Raw genomic sequence first — 19,731 nt, forward strand, 5'->3', positions numbered from 1 at the left:
AGGATTGTTTTTTCCCCACTGACCAGTGGCCTGTTAATCTCTTAAACCAAGACCAGCCACATGTACAGCTTCATTCTCAACCATTTTACTCCAGCGGACCTTCGGCACTAGTAGGAGATTAACATTTTTGATTTTAAGGTTGCTTAGCAGGCATACTGTGTGTGTGTGTGTGTGTGTGTGTGTGTGTGTGTGTGTGTGTGTGTGTGTGTGTGTGTGTGTGTGTGTGTGTGTGTGTGTGTGTGTGTGTGTGTGTGTGTGTGTGTGTGTGTGTGTGTGTGTGTGTGTGTGTGTGTGTGTGTGTGTGTGTGTGTGTGTGTGTGTGTGTGTGTGTGTGTGTGTGTGTGTGTGTGTGTGTGTGTGTGTGTGTGTGTGACTGCATGCATGCAGATTTGTGGAAGGGGTCGTTGAGGGTAATAAAAACAGGCTTATCTCTACTGGTTAGGTACAGGAGATAAGAGATGCGGGGGTAGACGCTGCAGATTTGTGCTGTCGCATTACCGGGGCCGAACAAGTGGATACCAAATTACACCGGCGATGGAGCGGGATGACAGGGAAAGAGGGATAGATGGAAGGATGGAAAGAGGTAGAGAAGAGGGAAGAGGAGGCAGAGATAAATGCAAGCAAAAGCCCGGCCCGTGCAGGGGGAAGCTGAGGATAGGCCAGCATGTTAACTTTAATCCCTTCAGGGATGTGCGTAAACACACAGGAAGAGCGAACAAGGGATTGAGTGGAAAAGAGAGGGATGTAAGATCTTTGTCTTCCCGCTCTCCCCTTCATCCCCTCAGTGTGTGATCAGCCAGTTGCAGGCAGCAGCCGGGAAATCCCTCTGAACCCATCTGCAGCAAGCCTCTTAATCACAGCCTTCATCTCACTTGGCTCTTCCTGCCCGTCTCACCCGCTTTTCCTCTTTTGATTCCTCTCTCTCTCCTCCTGTCTCCTCAATGTCACTCTCACCAGCTCCACTCTTTGGACCCCGCCGCCTTGACTTGACTCATTGTTCAACAAATCCCTTTTCTCCGAGTACGGCCTCCCGAATTTCTGCTTTCTCCTCTGTGACTCACATGCACTCGTTTTTTTTAGAGGAGTGTTTTTTCCTGTTCTAGGTTTCCTGAATTTGGAGACAAATAAATGGAGAGAATAAAGGTAAAAAAGTAAGAAAAAAAACTTGCCACTGGCTGCAAAGCCGTGGCCATTATTCAGCCATGCGTCCGAAACCTCAAGAGATTCTTGTGGTATTTTCAACTTGCTGAGAAGTGGGTCTGTGGTAATTTCAGGCGGTTTCAGGCAACCACCCGACCTCATCTCCTCCTCCCCCCTCACTCCCACTCCATCCTCCCTCTCTTGGGAGAGTGGTGGTCTATGGTTGACTGGCTGGTCAGGCAGGCAAGGGTGAGCAATGGAGGGCTCACGTATAGGGAAGGGATAGATCATCATGCGCATCTGTCTGGATGGTCCCTTGCATTGATCTGCTGACAGGGATGGAACTGACCTTTTGACTGAGTTTGAGCTGTGTACCTTCTCCTCATTCACAGTAAAGATTAAAAGAAAAGGAAATACCACACGGTTAGCTTGGAGCCGCAGAGCTGAATGCTCTCTGCCTCAGGGCTCGGTTGGAATACAATTAAGCTTGTTTTTGCTTGTGTCTGTGTCAAGATTTGAATATGTTTCCACTATGTCTTTGTGTATGCATGTGATGTTGGTCTGGAAAAGGAAAGGCAGGGGGCAAAGGGCGCACTGGAGACCCGGCGTGTTTTGTGTAAATATTTCAGACTGACTGATGAGGTTACAGCACAGGATGCCAGCTGCTTCCCAATACAATGTTGCATGTGTGTATATATCCCGGTGTGTATTTTGTGTTGTGTGTGTGTGTGGTCTTAATACGTATGGGCTAAGTGCATGCCTGATTGTATGTCCTTGGCAAAGAGCTGCAGGGATTGCAGAAGTACACCCACATATTCAGACACACACTCTCTCACTCTCTCCCTGTCTATGTCTCGGGTTATTTCATTAGTGCAATACATGGCTGGTGTCCAAGGCAGACACAAAGTGCATGCTCTCGAGTCGGGTCATTCTCGAGTCAAGTCATTCACACACAAGCGCTTCACCTCAACCCTTAAAATTGGCCTCTTTTGCTGCAGCTCTCCTGTCTCTATCAGGGGTTATCAGAGTGGAAGGAGCAGCTTTCTACCTAGGTGAAAATGACTGCAGTTGGATGAGGACACACCAGTGAGATCAGGCTAAAGCAAAGGGGTACAGCGAGGTGAAACTATAGAGTTTCAAAAAGAAATCCCAGAACGCAGGAGGGGTGTTGGGGGGGGGGGGGGGGGATAAACAGATACGGCATCGGAATGAGGAAGCTGGAAGGAACACATAAAACCACGCTAAAGATGAGGGGGCAGGTATATCGGGTTCAGGATGAATGTGCCCTGTAGCTCTATTCACTGCTTTTGGTTCTGAAAGAGACACAGCACCTCCATGTGGCATATGGTTTGCACAGCACAGATTTGAATTTATCTGAGATGTGATGTGTCTGCTGTCTGGTGACAAATAAGAGTCGCAGCAGTTGGAAATCTAATAGAGCCCTGGATGCCTGCTAGAAATGGACATCCAGGCCGTCTCATTTGCTTGAGTTCTTGCGGAATACGTCCGCTTGTTGTGGTGCAGCTTATCCTCTACATTCCCTATACATTATTTACAAAATTACTGGAAAACCCTCCCTGTACAAAACTACTGTGAATGAAAAATGTTTCATGACGAACCTTGTTAAAAGATAATAAAAAAGATTAATTAATTAATTAAATGTAGCATTGCTTATTCTGAAGTCTACCTAATTGTCATCTTTTATGAGCTAAAGGCTGAATTTTATGGATGAGCTGAAACAAAGATATGCATTCTAAGAGGCTCCTGGTTAGACACCATTAAAATTCAGACCATCAAATGATTAGTAGTTTAAATCTCCTGCTGCCCAGCCCGAATTTCCTATCCAGCAAAAAAGGAGTAAAAACAAAAAACTGCTTTTCCTCACCCCTTTTCTTGAAGAAGTGTTTGAAACCATCAATAACCTTTTTTTCTATGTTATGTTGAGAAAATAAAATATATCCTTAGCCAAATAACGCTATATTACAACTGTACGATTTGTGTCCCTCCAGAAACCTAGAGCTACTTAAGATGCAATGAGGGCACCACATGTTGACGTTGGTCCCAAGATAGCAGCAATATAAATTTTGCACCATGGGGGAAAAAACAATGGAGATAAAACTTTTTTGTACCCCACAGAATAAATCCAAACATAATTAACTTAGTTCATCCCATCAGAAGAAAACATTTCTAGTTATTATATCCAAGCAACCATTTTATTTAATCTTTAAAGAGAAAGTTTAGTGATTATTTTTGAGACTCTGCACATTAATGTATATTGTGCCTTTGCTATTAAAGGTTTTTATCCATATTCTTTTATTTCTTAATTTCATGTTTTTCATTTTATCTTCTGCCATGTTTTTACTTTCCTATGTCTTAAATAAAGCTCAACAAAAAGCACATCATAATAATTTACATAATTAATGATTTGTTATTTATTATGCATGATTAATGGTACACAGAGACCTCCAAAGAAAGGCTGTATGAATTACTTAGAACAATAGATGCAAAGCTAGTGTACAATGGAGAACATGTAGGGTCGGCAGCGAAAGAGGGATGTGCTGGACTGTAATAAGTATTAGGGGGAGAGAGATGATCATTAGGGTGCTTTTGTATGTGAGAAATTATTTAAAGAGATATTCAAAGTAGTCTATTGTTAGAGGAGAATTATAATTAAAGGACTAACGACATTCAATCATGACCCTTCCAATTACTAGGACCAGGGTTTGTTCTCATCAAATGAGTTTCAGATCCTCTCTGCCCTTTACCGCCCCCTCATTAGCATAATCCCCTGGGAATACAGGGGGGGATAATGAGCCTGGTTGCACCTTCAGTAAACACACACTTTTTGTGTGTGTGTGTGTGTGTGTGTGTGTGTGTGTGTGTGTGTGTGTGTGTGTGTGTGTGTGTGTGTGTGTGTGTGTGTGTGTGTGTGTGTGTGTGTGTGTGTGTGTGTGTGTGTGTGTGTGTGTGTGTGTGTGTGTGTGTGTGTGTGTGTGTGTGTGTGTGTGTGTGTGTGTGTGTGTGTGTCGGTTCGTGTTCAGTGTGACCATGGTTCATTAGTGGAACCTCTGCATGATTTCTCTGGTTCATCTTAATCACCCATGTGACTCAATGCTCTAATCAGTTACTTCACCAGCATAGTGTTGCACACACACACACACACTTCCATCACATCCTTAAAGGTACAGCGTGTAAAGAGAATTGGCGTTTTTCAAAACAACATTGGTAGAAGAGGAATACAATGTTCACAAGTATCTGTTACTATCTGTTACTAGTATAGTGTATATTCGCTTGAAAATCAAAGTTACTTATTTTTTTTTGTCACCTTAGAATGAGCGTTTCTATCTACATAAGAGTGGGGCGCTCTCTATGGAGGCTGCTTTATTACACCTCCATGTTTCTACAGTAGAACAGAGCGGACAAACCATACGGCCATACACGTTTTTATATACTGTATAGTGGGTGTCCCCAGGAAATTTACCTTTTGGAAAACGAGGAATAAGCACTATAGAATAAATAACTACATACATTTTCACTTCATCTCTTGATATTGTGGAAAGACTTGAGGCAGTGGTGGATGAAGCCATCTAACTAGCTTCTTGTCCTTGAAGGCCATCGTAGCTTCTGTAAATTCTGTAAAAAGTGTATAGATTAGACGAAGTGCTGCAATGTAGAACCTTCACCACTGTATCACACACAAATACTCCTATATTACACACACTGTACGTTTTAATCTCTTTTTTATAAATGTATGACCACCCCTAGTTATTGGATCTCACACTTCAGAGTAGTCATGCCTTCAGTCCTGCACTACAAGACGTAACTATTTGTCAAATCAGTGGTCACGAGATAAATACAAAAAGGTCAACAAAATACGAAGGATAATAAAAAATTTACAGTAGCTCTGCTTCTCAAATAAAAAGTGTATATAACCTTCTCTGACTGCACTGAGGGTTATTCTGTATATTGACCTTGAGAACAGATGTGCCGTGATAAAAATTCTTCAAACTTTACTCACTTCTCCCAAAGCTTTCTGACACACCCCCAGCCTTCTTCTTTCTCGTCTTTTATAGGAATAATTTGAGAAGATCGAAACCACTCTCATCATATATCTGATTATTGCTACTGAGCCGTTCCCAGGCAACAAGCGAAGACTCCAGGAAGTTTCTTATCCCAGCATAGAAATACTCAAGCATTTAACACGCACATAAACATCTGCTGCTGGCTGTAGCTTCATATTTAATGGACGGACATGAAAGCCATATCGATCCTCTCTTCTAACTCTGAAATACTGTACAGATTTACCTCTGGTGTAATGTGTTGGAACTGCTCCGATTTTATTGACATTTACAACAAGTTACAAGAGGCTCCGAGTAGACATGGCTTTGATTTCTAAGGTTCATAACGCAAATGTGTTCAATATAATTTCAAAAGTAAGATTGAGTTATGCAACTTTAGCAGTAGTTAAAGAGAGAGTGGACATCCACTTCTGAGCTTGTCTAAGGATATTTTCTCTCTTCCCTCCTTTTTATTTTTCCAGGTACTCGTCTTCCAGAGAAGGGCCCTACTACAGGCAGCATCATAGGAGCCATCATTGGAGTCATCCTACTCTTGGCCATTATTGGAACAGCCATAGCGATGTACCGCAAACACCGTATGAACAAAGAGTAAGTGACTGAGAGTGAAAGACTACAGTTCACTGCAGTTTGACAATTCATGTTTTTCATGTCTGGGTGTTCTTTGAAACTGTGGTCCATTAGGTGAACTGTAACACCACATGTGTCATATGTTTGTGACTCACCATACAGCTGTGTGTGTGTGCTTGCGTTTCAGGGGTCCACCCAAGTACAAGCCCCCTCCCCCGAAGAAGACCAACAGCTCTGCTAACAGAGTGAGTCAACATTGGAACAACAGTATCATTAATCAGTTAATTGAGTCAGGTTGTCTGACTAATGGACCGCTTTAAATAACTTAAGATATACTGACGTGTGTGTGTGTGTGTGTGTGTGTGTGTGTGTGTGTGTGTGTGTGTGTGTGTGTGTGTGTGTGTGTGTGTGTGTGTGTGTGTGTGTGTGTGTGTGTGTGTGTGTGTGTGTGTGTGTGTGTGTGTGTGTGTGTGTGTGTGTGTGTGTGTGTGTAGCCTGCCCCAATCCCTGCCTCAGGAGCCGAGGACAGACCTCTTCAGACTCTACACTACAACACCCAGAGTGCTGCTGAGCCAGTCACGGTAAGGAGAAAAGTTGGTTAAAAATACACAGATACAATATTGTAATACATATTTATAATTATGCATCATGTTTTTTTGTAACTTTTAGCATGTACACATAGCACGGTGTACACTGTGTACTTGATTTTCTATCAAAATGATGAAATACTGAACCTTTTCTGCTATATCTTACCATCATTAAGATGGTTTCTGAGGTTGTTTCTTTTTCTCTGTTTGAGATTGGAATCCAAATGGGGAGAAAGCACATTAGAATATCATTTAATACAGAACTGTGACACACTCAAGTAGTATGCAGTATTTAAATAACAATGCTTGTGGAAAATTGAGGGTTACGTTAGTGAAAGATTGTTCAAATAACCTAAATGTATTAATTCACAAAAATGACTGCACAACCACAGAAGTGTTAAAAATACACATACAAGCTTGACGAGGACACAATAACAGTGGTTTGCTTATTAGATTTTTTTGAAACCAGGATTTCAGTGAAAGTGATGCATAGTAGATGTTGGCCTCTTTTTCAAAATTGCACTAATCAAGCCAAGGCAAGGCAAGGCAAGGCAAGTTTATTTATATAGCACAATTCAGACACAAGGCCACTCAAAGTGCTTTACAGGGGCAAGATTAAAAGAAGCAAATAAAAATAAAATTATTTAAAAACATAATAAAAGAAGCAAATAAAATGAAAATTGCAAGTTAAAAAGGAAACAAAAAAGTCTTCAGACTCGATTTAAAAGAACTGAGAGTTGCAGCAGACCTCAAGTTCTCTGGGAGTTTGTTCCAGATTGTTGGTGCATAAAAACTAAAAGCTGCTTCTCCTCGTTTAGTCCTAACTCTAGGGACTGTAAGTAGACCTGTCCCAGACGACCTAAGGGCTCTGGACGGTTCATAACTTATCAGCATATCAGTAATGTATTTTGGCCCTAAACCATTTAGTGCTTTATAAACCAACATCAGAATTTTGAAATCAATTCTTTGAGTGACTGGAAGCCAATGTAAAGACCTCAGAACTGGGGTAATGTGATCCACCTTTTTGGTCCTAGTGAGGACTCGAGCAGCAGCGTTCTGAATTAGCTGAAGCTGTCTGATTGATTTTTTTGGAAGGCCAGCAAGGACACTGTTACAGTAGTCAAGTCTACTAAAGATAAATGCATGGACAAGTTTTTCTAAATCTTGCTGAGACATAAGCCCTTTAATTCTTGATATGTTTTTTAGGTGGTAGTAGGCTGATTTATTGATTGATTTTATGTGTTTCTTGAAATTCAAGTCAGAGTCTACAACAACACCAAGATTTCTGGCTTGGGGTGTAGTTTCTAACATAATGGATGTAAGCTGTGCGCTGACTTTTAATTGTTCATCTTTGTCACCAAAGACAATTACTTCAGTTTTATCGTTGTTTAATTGAAGGAAATTTTGACACATCCAATCATTGATTTGTTCAATGCACTTACTCAGTGTCTGTATTGGACTGTAGTCTCCTGGTGATATGGTTATGTAAATTTGTGTGTCGTCTGCATAATTATGGTAGCATAATTTGTTCTTATTCATAATCTGAGCTAGTGGGAGCATGTAGATGTTAAATAGAAGAGGGCCAAGAATGGAACCTTGGGGGACCCCGCATGTAATATTTGTCCGCTCAGATGTGAAATTGCCTATTGACACATAGTAGTCTCTATCCTTTAAGTAGGATTCAAACCAGCTTAGTACAGTTCCCGAAAGTCCAACCCAGTTTGCTAGTCGATCTAGTAATATGCTGTGGTCAACTGTGTCAAAAGCGGCACTGAGATCCAGTAAAACTAAGACAGAACTTTTGCCACTGTCTGTGTTTAAATGGATGTCATTGAGGACCTTAACCAGAGCAGTCTCAGTACTGTGGTGTTGTCGAAATCCTGACTGGAAGACATCAAAGCAGTTATTCATTGCTAAGTAGTTATTTAGCTGTTGATAAACAGCTTTTTCAATGATTTTACTTAAAAATGGTAGGTTAGATATGGGCCTATAATTTTTCATGAGTGATGTATCTAGATTGTTCTTTTTTAAGAGTGGCTTGATGACTGCTGTTTTCAGGGCCTGTGGGAATACACCTGTCTGAAGGGACATATTGACAATTTGTAGAACATCTGAGGCCATACAGCTAAAAACAGTTTTAAAGAAGCCTGTGGGCAGAATGTCAAGGCAACAGGATGAGGAGTTCAGGTGTTTTATAATGTCCTCCAGGTTTTTGTGGTTTATAAGATAAAATTCTGTCATTGCATTTGAATTGATTTTAAGAGGGAACACATATGTTGAACTTGGTATTGATGCAGTGACAGCTTGTCTAATTTTGTGAATTTTCTCAGTAAAGAAGGAGGCAAATTCATTGCAGGCCCTCGTGGAAAGATGCTCAGACGCTACTGGCACAGGAGGGTTTGTTAATCTGTCGACAGTAGCAAACAGGGCACGTGCATTGTTGTTGTTTTTGGTGATGATGTCAGAAAAGAAAGAATGCCTTGCATTTCTCAGTTCTGAGTTAAACGTGCACAGTTTCTCTTTGAAGATGTCATAATGAACCTGGAGATTTGTTTTTCGCCACCTGCGTTCTGCTTTACGGCACTCTCTTCTTTCTATTCTGACCTGCGGGGCATTTCTCCAAGGAGATCTTTTCTTACCAGAGACAACCTTCATCTTAGTGGGCGCAATGGCATCTATAACACTTGTAAGTTTGCCGTTAAAGTTGTCTAAGAGCTCCTTCACTGAGTTACAGGGGAGGGGTGGTATCGAAGAAAATGCTTGAATGAATGTTTCACTGGTATTTTCTGTAATATACCGCTTTTTGATTACTTTTGACTGATCAATTGTGTGAACAGACATTGTACTCTCAAAAAATAAACAGGAATGGTCCGTGAGGGGACCCATATCTGCCACTGTTATGTCTGAAATGTTCATTCCTCTGGAAATGATAAGGTCCAGCGTGTGCCCTTTGTTATGAGTTGGTTTGTCAACATGCTGATTTAGTCCAAAGTTGTCAAGGACACAGCACAGTTCTTTCGCACATCTGTCCTCTGGTTTGTCAGTATGAATATTGAAATCTCCGACGATTAATACACAGTCAAACTCAGTACAGATTACAGACAGCAGTTCAGTAAGTTCATCAAAAAAGCTTGCATTGTATTGTGGTGGCCGGTAGATATTGATGAAAATAGCTCTAGAGGCTGAATTTAACTGTAGAGCCACATACTCAAATGAATCAAAATTTCCATAAGACATCTTTTTGCATTGTAGAGATTCTTTAAACAGAATAGCAACCCCCCCTCCTTTTTTATGCACTCTGGATTCACTCACAAAATTGTAATTTGCGGGGGCGGACTCTATAAGAACAGCTGAGCTGTTATCTTGGTCTAACCAAGTTTCAGTTAAAAACATAAAATTAAGATTGTGCCTAGTAATAAGATCATTAATTAAAAATGTTTTACCTGCCAAGGATCTGATGTTTAATAAAGCTAAATTTAGTGTGTTCGAAGCATTGTCAGCCCGATTTATTTCAGCACACTGTGGCTGAAGAGGAATGCTTATCAGATTTGATACATTTACAGGATTTAAGAGTTTCCTGTTACTTGAGATACACTTTGAGAAACAGGGCCCCAGCTTATCCTGTGAGTCGTAGGCGTTAACTAAGTAGCCGCGGCCCGGCACATATCAACAAGTGCTGACATCATCAGTCTCCCTAGCCTGATGATGAAGACGTCGCGGTGGGATCAGAGGGGGTTTGCGTGGCGGGGTGAAGAGCCGGGCGCTGTGGCTTAGATTGGCGAGTTGAGGGGGACGTTGACTGCTGGGGGTACATATGATTTCCTTAAATCCCAGATCAGGAGAGGATGGAGAAAGGGTGGTTGTAGGAGAGAAACGAGGAGAGAGAGGTCGGCTTGGTGTTGACCTGCGTGGTCCAGGGGAGACGGGGATGGGTGGAGCCCCCTCCTCTCTGCCCTGATATCTCTCCTGGTCTGAGCTGTCATCTGGGGCCGGCAGTTGTCCTTCGGCGCTGCTGCTATGCTGTGTTATCTTCTTCTCCTGGGCCTTGTCCTTGGCACGAACAGATTGGTGACGTAGGACGTACATCACGTTGGATGTGAATAGTTTGACTCCAGCCTTATTTAGACAAAGTCCATCTGTCTTAAAAAGCTGCTTGCGGTTCCAGAAAATGTTAAAATTGTCAATAAAATGCACTGAGTGGTCAGGGCACACAGTTGAAAGCCATGTGTTCAGTGCTAACAGTCTAGTGAATCGCTCAGGTCCTCTTCTGATTGGTGGCAGAGGACCACTGATAAACACCTCAGCATTCAGTGAGCTGACCGTGTTCAGGAGATTCTTAAAGTCCTGTTTCAACATTTCAGACTCTTGTTTTACAACATCATTTGATCCGATGTGCAGAATGATGTTCTTTACAGTTGTGTGTGCAGCTGCAATTTCCAGGATTCTCTCTTCTAGGTCCGACACCATATCATTTGGAAAGCAGAGTACTTTGGTATCAACACTAAACATGCTTTTCATATCTCTAACAGAAAAGTCTCCAACTATCAGGGTTTCAGGCCTGGTCGTTAGCTTGGTTAGCCCGGTTGTTAGCTCTCTCTGTGGCTCTTGGCTTTCGGGCCTTACCTTGTTGTGTGAAGGCGCTATGCTATCTTGGTCATCAGAGGGAAATCCAGGGACTTGCATCAGTGGAGTAAACCGGTTCGACACTTGCACACTTGTTTGCTGTGGAAGTTTGTTGTTGTTACCTCTCTCCCTTGCAGTAATCCATTGCTGCGGCCTCCGAGGCGCGGGGGTTGAGGAGGCACCGTGCCTGAGTGATAACGCAGGCCAGCCATCCAGATCAGTCATCTCATGGTGCTCGGCCCTGCCGGTTATCCGTCCTCCCTTTTCCAATCTCTTTGGCCTTCCACCAAGACGATTCCAGGGAGGGTTATCACTAACCTGGACACGGCCCTTTTGTTTCTTCATAGCCTTGTCGGTGCTAGTTAGCTGTGCGTTAGCTCGATCTTGTCCACTGTTTAAAGTCACTGATAGAGTGGTGTCGTTCCCACATAGTCCATTCACATCAATGTTCATTTCTATTCGATTCATTTTTGTTTCCAGTGCTGTAATCCTCTGTAGGAGTGTTTGATAGTCCTCGTTAGATAAGGGAGGCATCTTGCTGCTAATTAGCTTTAGCTGAGCGCCTCGCTTCCAGTCACCACAGGCTTGTCCTGTTGTTAGGCCCCCCCTCACGTTCTATTGAGAAGGTCGTAAAAGTGTCCAAAAATGCCTGTAGTATCTATAAAAGTAAAAATAAATTACAGTCCCTTTGATTTGTATGTATCCAGGACCTGCTGCTAAATTTATTATCGAGGAAAAATAAGAATCTAAGCAAAAAGTGCAAGAGGAGGAGAGAGCAAGCAGAAAAGCGTCTGCACAGTAGGAAAGCAGGAAGCAGAAAGCCAAGCAGGAGCATACAAAATAGTTTGGTGTTAATACTTGAATCAATCAATTTAAAACAGCCACTGTCATAATTTAGCCTTTCAGAAACTGCCATTAGAAACCCTGTCTGAGAGAGAAGCCATTGGGATAAGACTTCAGTTTTCTGTTACTAAATCAAGCAGACACCCAGTATCGATTGATTCAAATATAAATGTACTGTTGTCGCCGGCAGGACCTGGATGCCTACCATGATGAGGAGGATTATGCTGAAGACGAGAGGGTGCCGGCGCATTATCACTCTGCTGCCCCCTCTGGCTGGGATGACCCCGGAAATAATGAGGTCCCGCCTCCCTACGTGCGCACTGACAGCGACCCCATGGACTACCATGAGGGCCCCAATGTCGAACGGGGGGATAGCTTTGTGTCGCCTGCCATGTTTGTGTGAGAAGACGTGGGTGTGGGTGTGTGTGTGTGTGTAAATATGTGTGCATATATAGGAGTGAGTGTATGGTTGGATGAATGAGAATTTCTGCAGGAATACTGTAAATGAGAAAAAGAAATAACTTGAGCTCTGTGGTTAAGGAGTGCAATGAATTGTGAATGTGAACATTTTATCTTAAGCGATACATTTTACAATTATGTGCTGTAAAGACAGTCCTTTTTGTGTCTCGTGAGAATATTTATCTTTGAACAGGTTGCCATTAGTCTGTCCATTGTAACAATCAGGTTCAGTTGTGTGAGTCTCTCTTTTGAGAATTTTACTTTTTTTCTTCTTTTTTTAACACAACTGCCTTGCATTATGGAATGTGATGCACACACAATCCTGACATGGTTGGGTATGACATGTTACATGTGCTGTCTAGTCACATATGTCCTCTGTTGTTGCTTTCCAAACCCAAGTGGCATGAAGTCATTGTAAAACCGGCTCCTTGTGGAGAAGCTTTTAGCTGCAGTTAATCAGGCAGCGCCGAGACTAGACTCACAGACTGTCATGACATAAGGTTGTAAACCGGAGTTAGGGGAAATTAACTAGCGTAGCAATGCTATGCTTGTTTTAATGTTTGTGTTTGATTTGAATGAGTTGATTTTATTATGTCTTCTGCAGCTACCCTTTGCCTTCGTTGTGTGACATTTAAGTGACACTTAGCTCACCTCAGGTGGAAGGGACCGAAATGTAAGAGCTAGTTACTGATCAAACCTGATTTATCTGTATCTTTTGATTTTTTTATATATTTTTTTTTAATTGCATCCATCCAAGACATGGTGAAACCGTCCTCACAGGTTCAAACAAAGAGTAGACACAAAATGTCTTTTGTGGGATTTCTGTTACTTTAGAAAACTGAAACTTTTGTGCCTATTTCTTTTTATTATCATTATTATTATTATTATTATTATTATTATTATTATTATTATTATTATTATTATTCACCATCTCTACCAGCATGTTCAGATGGATTAGGGTAAATCTGGATTATGTGAATGAAATCTGTTGCGATTCATCACTCTAGTGAAGGATTAAATAGTTCTTTGTGGAATGCAGATAGGAGTTGAAACAGAGCCAGCTGGTATACTGAAATGTCTGTCCATCATCGGGGTCAACGGTTGAACAGGTCAGTGATACTTCAGTCAGATTTTTTACTACTCCATGATAAACCCAAAAGGTATCTCAATGCGTGTTGTTGCCAACTAGTTTATTTGATCAAATAGCCTTTTGAGAAAAGTGATCTATTATCTTTTGCACCAAAATTGTTGTTTTTAATCTATTATGCTCCTGGTAAATTCAGTTTTTTTTAAAGTCGTTTTGTGAGTTTTTGATTCAATAAAAATGTAAATTTTGATCCTGGTATAATTCATTTACTGGATTTATTTGATACTTCTATCCTTTGCACCTGCAGATGTTTTTCACCTCTGTTGTAATTCCACCATTTCACCACACAGTCGCAGTGTGGACATTTCACCACTCGGTTGCAGTGTGGACTCAATGTATTGAATGGTGGAGGACACAACAAATGTACTTGCCTTGCACATGTTAACATCTGAAACTGAAAAAAACATGAATACTTTGGGGTATCAGGGGTGCATTAGCTACGAGTTAGTTTTGTCACTTTGTTACATTTATCAGTAAACACATGAAGCACCAAAAAAATCCGACTGCAGTTGCAATACCTCCAAATGTCCATGGGATGGCTCTGGATTTTAAAGGCAGAATATGCAAGAGCTTTTTAGCTCTCCCTCACGGGCACTTCTTCTCTGCTTCCTTCTCTTCCCCTCCGTCTGACTCATCTCTTTCTATCTTAAGCTGCATTTCCTCCAATCCCGTACTCACAGTCCATGAAAAGTCTTCTGGCACGTGAGGAAGCGCCATTTTTAGATCAGCATGAATCACTTCCAGCACTGTGTGACTGCACCAAAAGGAGCCCAAAACGTGCAGCCGTAGACATCCGGAAATATAAGGCTTATGTGCATCACCTTCCTGCACCACTGACTCACATGTTAAAGCCACTTGTGTCCTGCAGCTAATCCATATTAATTGGTGCGGCAATGTCCTGTATGAACCCAGCCTATGGTACAATAAGCCTTTTGGTACTGCAGATGAAGGGTGAGGCCTGATAAGCAGCCCACCATGACTCTGCAGTCTGTTTTCTGACGGTATTCTGATCATACAGGTACATTGGGGATTCTGAAAAAATAAAATAATAATGAATGTGTGTGTGCAGGATTTATCGCTGACAGTGTAATTTGCAGCTGAAGGCCGTTCAAGATTTAACGCCAAGGTCAGCTCACTGCAGAAGCACTGAATAAACTCCCACTGCTCTTAGCAACACGGTGACTCTGACTTTCATTCTGTCTTTCACCTGAAGTTAAAAATGGCCTCTGTGAACATGATTATCTACTCATGTATTCTTTCTAATAATAGCTGACCCGCAGTACCACCTTATGCTGACTTTGCAGTGTACATTAAGGTGCCTATATGAACGTCTGGATCAATAAATATGATGAGTGTAACACTGTCTCATGGCTCTGTGTAGGATTGTTTGAAGGAGGGTTAAGCACACACTTTCAATGGAGTAATTGGATGTAAAAATAGACAAAGGAGAAGCATCTATGTTCAAAGAGTTAGCTCAAAGTATTTTTTTGATCAAATAGAGTGGACTATAACTAGTAAACGAGTAAAACAAGGTCTTAAACTGAAACTGCTCTCACACTTCACTGTGTAGGTTTCTGCAAACTAGCAGTGATCTGTGCAGTTCCAGCATTATGAGATTAACAGACTTTGAGAATTGGCAGCCCAGGTAATGAGCGAGGGAGAAGGCACAGAATAAACCTCTCATGCCTTTCAATGCTGCTAAGCCGGTTAAAAATAGGTGTAGAGGAGAAGGATTGAGACAATCGGCGTGGACAGAAAAAGATGGGGGTTGGAGAGGAACCGACTGATTTGACTCTCCGCGAAATAGGTGAGGAGGGATTTACTAGGTGACCTTCAACTGTCAGTAGAACAAATGTTTGGGCAACACACGTTAAAGACACACAAAGAAACATGTATCCATCCATGTAAATCCCAAGTTCTCTCTTTGAGTCACCAGGATCCTGACCTGATCCTGACAAACTCTCCCCAAGATCATCATGTGTATGACAATGATGAGCATGTTTGGCTGTATGCTGTTGGCTTGGTTGGTGAGTAGACGACACACACACACACACACACACACACACATTTATAAATACAGGCCTGTTTAAGACAGACACAACTGAGAACACCTTGAGTGACCTTGAATATTTTTTTAGAGATGGAAAGAAATCCAGCAAGAAAGCAAACTGTTATGATTAAGCAGCAATTTCACATATTTTGGATAATGTTAATGATATATTATAACTATATACTGTATAATAGACAATATATATATAACAAAGACAATTTTATTCAGAGCTGCAGCACTCCTTAAATGTAGATCTGAACCTCCAAAGACCAATCCGAGGAGGAGAAATAACACATGACTAGTTGTTGAAGTAGGTTGTATCCATAAATGTAGACTGTTTTCCACTATAGCTTTCCAGGAAAATAACACCAACGCTCCTCACCTGTTCTCAGCTTAATTACTTTCCATTCCCTCGCTTTGCTCTATTTATTTATCCTTATCATTCCTTCTGCCTTCATGTCTCCACTGGGCCTAATTCTATTAACACCAGGCCAGAAGGACACACTGGGGGAGTGGGGAGCAAGAGGACGAGGGAGGCACCGACACTGGCACCATGGTGAGTGACACTGTCGAGACGCCCTCGCAATGGGGAAGGAATGCGAGTCTGGAGTGGAATGAAAAGAGAGAGAAACTGATAGAGCAAGTGGGATAGATAAGGGGCACAGGCTGGGTAGAGAGAGAGAGAGAAGCTTTGGGGATTAAAGAGGAGATGAAGGTGGAGGGCAAACAAGGCCAACTGACAGCTGGCAGAGGCCTGGCTCAGCTCAGATTGGTTGAAAATTGTGTGTTACTTGTTCTATTCACTTTGAAACCTTGCATCACTGGGTCATTGGAGTCAGTTATTTTCACAGAAATGATTAAATCTGAGGGAGAAAAAAACAATAAGACAAGGAAGAACTCAGTGTTGCAGTGATGTGTGGCTGAACTATATTTTTAGACCCCTTTGTTTGTTCCACACATTCTTTGTATCAGAAAAAATAAAGACCTTCTAAATGTGAAGACTTGACACAATGGTAACTATATTATTGCACTCGTTAAGTTTTATCTTTGCAATGGTATTTAACAGTATAATTGGACTTTTAGATAAAACAAAGACACTATGACTGAAACATACAACAACAACTAATAGTGTCAATTACAGACCGCTCTACATGCCTAAGGCAGGACTGGCGCTTGCCTTAGCACTTAGCGCTTGCACTACACTTGCATAACTCCACATAGTGATCTAACAATTTATATACTGTTTGATAATACAGTCTATAATTTATATATATATATATATATAATATATATTTCAATGACTGATGATTGCTCTCATGAAAGAATAATGCTTATAGAATTATTGCATGAATAAGTGCAATGTCTACACACAACATTTTATCTTGTATAATCATCTATGCCACTGAAATATTGAACAAATAAATCAGGCTACATCATGTAAAAATCTACAGCAGGTCGTTGTACATTTTTCAAAACAACGCCACTGTTGCCACGATTACAGAATAAAGATCAAACATTCTAGAGAAAGGTGTCATAGTGGGTGAACTCATTCTGTAAAGTCATTGATAAAGTAATGTCTGTGACAAAGATCAATCTGTCTTACTAACAATAGCTAACATTGACCAGGATAACTGACTGATCATACCAGACCAAGTCAGGCTACAACACCAAAACACCAGACATTATCGAATTGAGCTCAAGTGTGTTGTATGATCAGCTCAATTTGTCATTGTTATTTTTCAAAAGTTACATAGTATATTTTTTAATATTTGTATTTTTTGAATGTTTTTTATTTAAATACAAACCTGATTTCTGAATGCTGAGTTTTCCTTCCTGTGGAGATTATACAAATTACAAATATCGAAGATAAATATCAAAGATTCATCCAGGTGTCAATGCTGAGTAAGTACGACAAATTAAGTGCATAATGGCTATTGTAACAGAATAGTAAGTGTGTTTGCATGGGTGCAAGCAAGCGTGTGTGTGTGTGTGTGTGTGTGTGTGTGTGTGTGTGTGTGTGTGTGTGTGTGTGTGTGTGTGTGTGTGTGTGTGTGTGTGTGTGTGTGTGTGTGTGTGTGTGTGTGTGTGTGTGTGTGTGTGTGTGTGTGTGTGTGTGTGTGTGTGTGTGTGTGTGTGTGTGTGTGTGTGTGTGTGCGTGTGTGTGTGTGTGTTTGTGTGTGTGTGTGTGTGTGTGTGTGTGTGTGTGTTTCCCTGTGGCAGTCGTGATGCCAGTTTAATTAATATTTAATGTGAACCGCTCAGGTAGCATCGGTCTTCTGTACTTGCTGAGTGACTCCCTTTCCCTGTCTCCACATCTTCTAAAAGGAGCGTGACGTGCCCTTTTAATGTTTTCCTTTTGGTGAGCTCCAACCTCTCTCAGTTAAAAGCTAACCCACAAATTATTGTAACCACAATCATAGCTTCTTCCACAGAAATGATCGGCAAGGGGCTGTTGACTGTTGAAATGCAAGGGTGTGAGAGGTTAGCTTGAGTGAAAGAGGGAGGGAGATAGACAGGTGGTTCTGAAATTACACATTCCTACTCACTCGTCTGCTTATTTGTTATGCCCTGTTTCTGCAGCACTTTCTCATTACACCTCTATGTGTTTTTCTCTTTGCATTCCTCTCTCTTTTAATTTTCTCTTTATTTATTTTTTATTTTTTTGAATGCGTGTTAACAGAAACAATGTTCATTTTCAAGCCCAGCAACATAAACGTGCTCTCAATCTAGTCACATTGTGCTGAGTCTCAGCCACTCTAAGGGGTGTGTCCTCTGTCTCCTCCAATCACAGCCTTAAGGCTTGCACTGCAGATGCAGGCAGTGTCATGGCACAGATGTGGACGTCCTTGTTACATGGTTTAGCAGGTGCTCCACCTGGACAGGATGACGTAGACACACAGAAAGGGCAGCACAGGCTTTTTATCACCTTTATTCACCGTGATGTACAGTATAGTCACTGACAACATAGGAATTTGTTAAAACTGAAGAGAAGATCAGTCAAATCACTCGAATGAGATATTGGTCATAAAACTACCCTTTAGATTTTCACATACTTGGTGGTCCTTGTATGATTCGATAAAAACTGGCACACCCTGAGTAATAATGCCATAAACATTGAGCATTAATCAGAGGAATCTCAATCAGTCCCAAGGTGAGAATGCAAATGTTATCCAGATGAATAAATGGCATGAACTATTAGCTAATGGCATCATAAATGTTAAATAATTATTTTACAAATACAAACTGCGAACACACTAAGTACTAACCATGAATGATTAACACCAGATTTTTTTTCATCGCACACGCAGTACAGACAGGAAGCGTTAAGGGAATATTCACTGAATACATTCTCCAGAATCGCTGACTCCACCTTTAAGCATAGCACCATTGCAATGACTTATACAATTAAACTCAAGACTTAAAGTTTTCACTGCAAACGATCTCTAGGCACCACTTACAGAAAAGGTGGCCTTTATAGATCCTTATACGTTGTAAACCATGGCTTCATCGGTTTTAAGTTATTTTCTCAGCCTAAGAAGGGGCTACACACATAATTCTTGCACATTCAGGGTCACTTAATACACGGTCTATGAACTATAAACAAGCCTGCTAGCTATGATGGGCCACTCTTGTCTATACATTCTGTTTACAAACCAGTTTACAGAGAATGCTGTGTATTAACACCCGATTTTTTCTCAGCCCACACACAGTACGGACAGGTAGCAGATGGTGAGGAGATATTCACTGATTTTGGCTAAAGTGATTGGGACAACAAACGTTCTCCTGAATCCCTGACTGCACCTTTATACATCCTCCGTGCATGTTTAGAGTCTAGCAACACTTGCTTCAGCCAGATAATCCACAATGCAACACTACTTGCTGCAGCTGTTAAACTAATGCTGATGTATAAGCCACATTATTGAGCCTGAGGATGTTGGCTGTGTCGGAGGTCAATGAGTATTAAGTTCTGCCATATTACACACTGTTGACCTACAGCGGATGACTAATGCTCAGGAGTTAAACTCAATATGTTTGACAACAGAACTGAGAAACACACATGACTATAATTTGGACCGACATCTCTGTGTCCTTGTGACATCTGTCGACTCTGCTTTGAGATTTCATTGATACATTCATACCGTCAAACCTTGGCCTGCCATTTCCCAGAGATTTATGGAGAATTGTGGGTGTGGCTGCAGGCTTTAAAAAATTGAAAGGAACATCTGTACACAACGT

At 41.3% G+C, this 19,731-nt stretch overlaps 1 protein-coding gene across 1 annotated transcript in view; it reads left to right on the top strand.

The window, feature by feature from the left end:
• The window catches only part of LOC307260025 (nectin-2-like), an 88,591-nt gene extending 74,956 nt beyond the window's left edge, over window positions 1–13,635 (top strand). Inside the window, exons 7-10 of the mRNA XM_080040140.1 lie at window positions 5,681–5,807; window positions 5,974–6,031; window positions 6,281–6,367; window positions 12,030–13,635. Of these exons, the coding sequence (XP_079896266.1) occupies window positions 5,681–5,807; window positions 5,974–6,031; window positions 6,281–6,367; window positions 12,030–12,242 (485 nt within the window). The 3' untranslated portion in view covers window positions 12,243–13,635. The remainder of the gene's footprint in view (window positions 1–5,680; window positions 5,808–5,973; window positions 6,032–6,280; window positions 6,368–12,029) is intronic.
• The last annotated feature ends 6,096 nt before the right edge of the window (window positions 13,636–19,731 follow it).

Source organism: Ammodytes marinus (assembly GCF_949987685.1).
Source record: "Ammodytes marinus genome assembly, chromosome: 13".
NCBI lineage: Eukaryota > Metazoa > Chordata > Actinopteri > Uranoscopiformes > Ammodytidae > Ammodytes > Ammodytes marinus.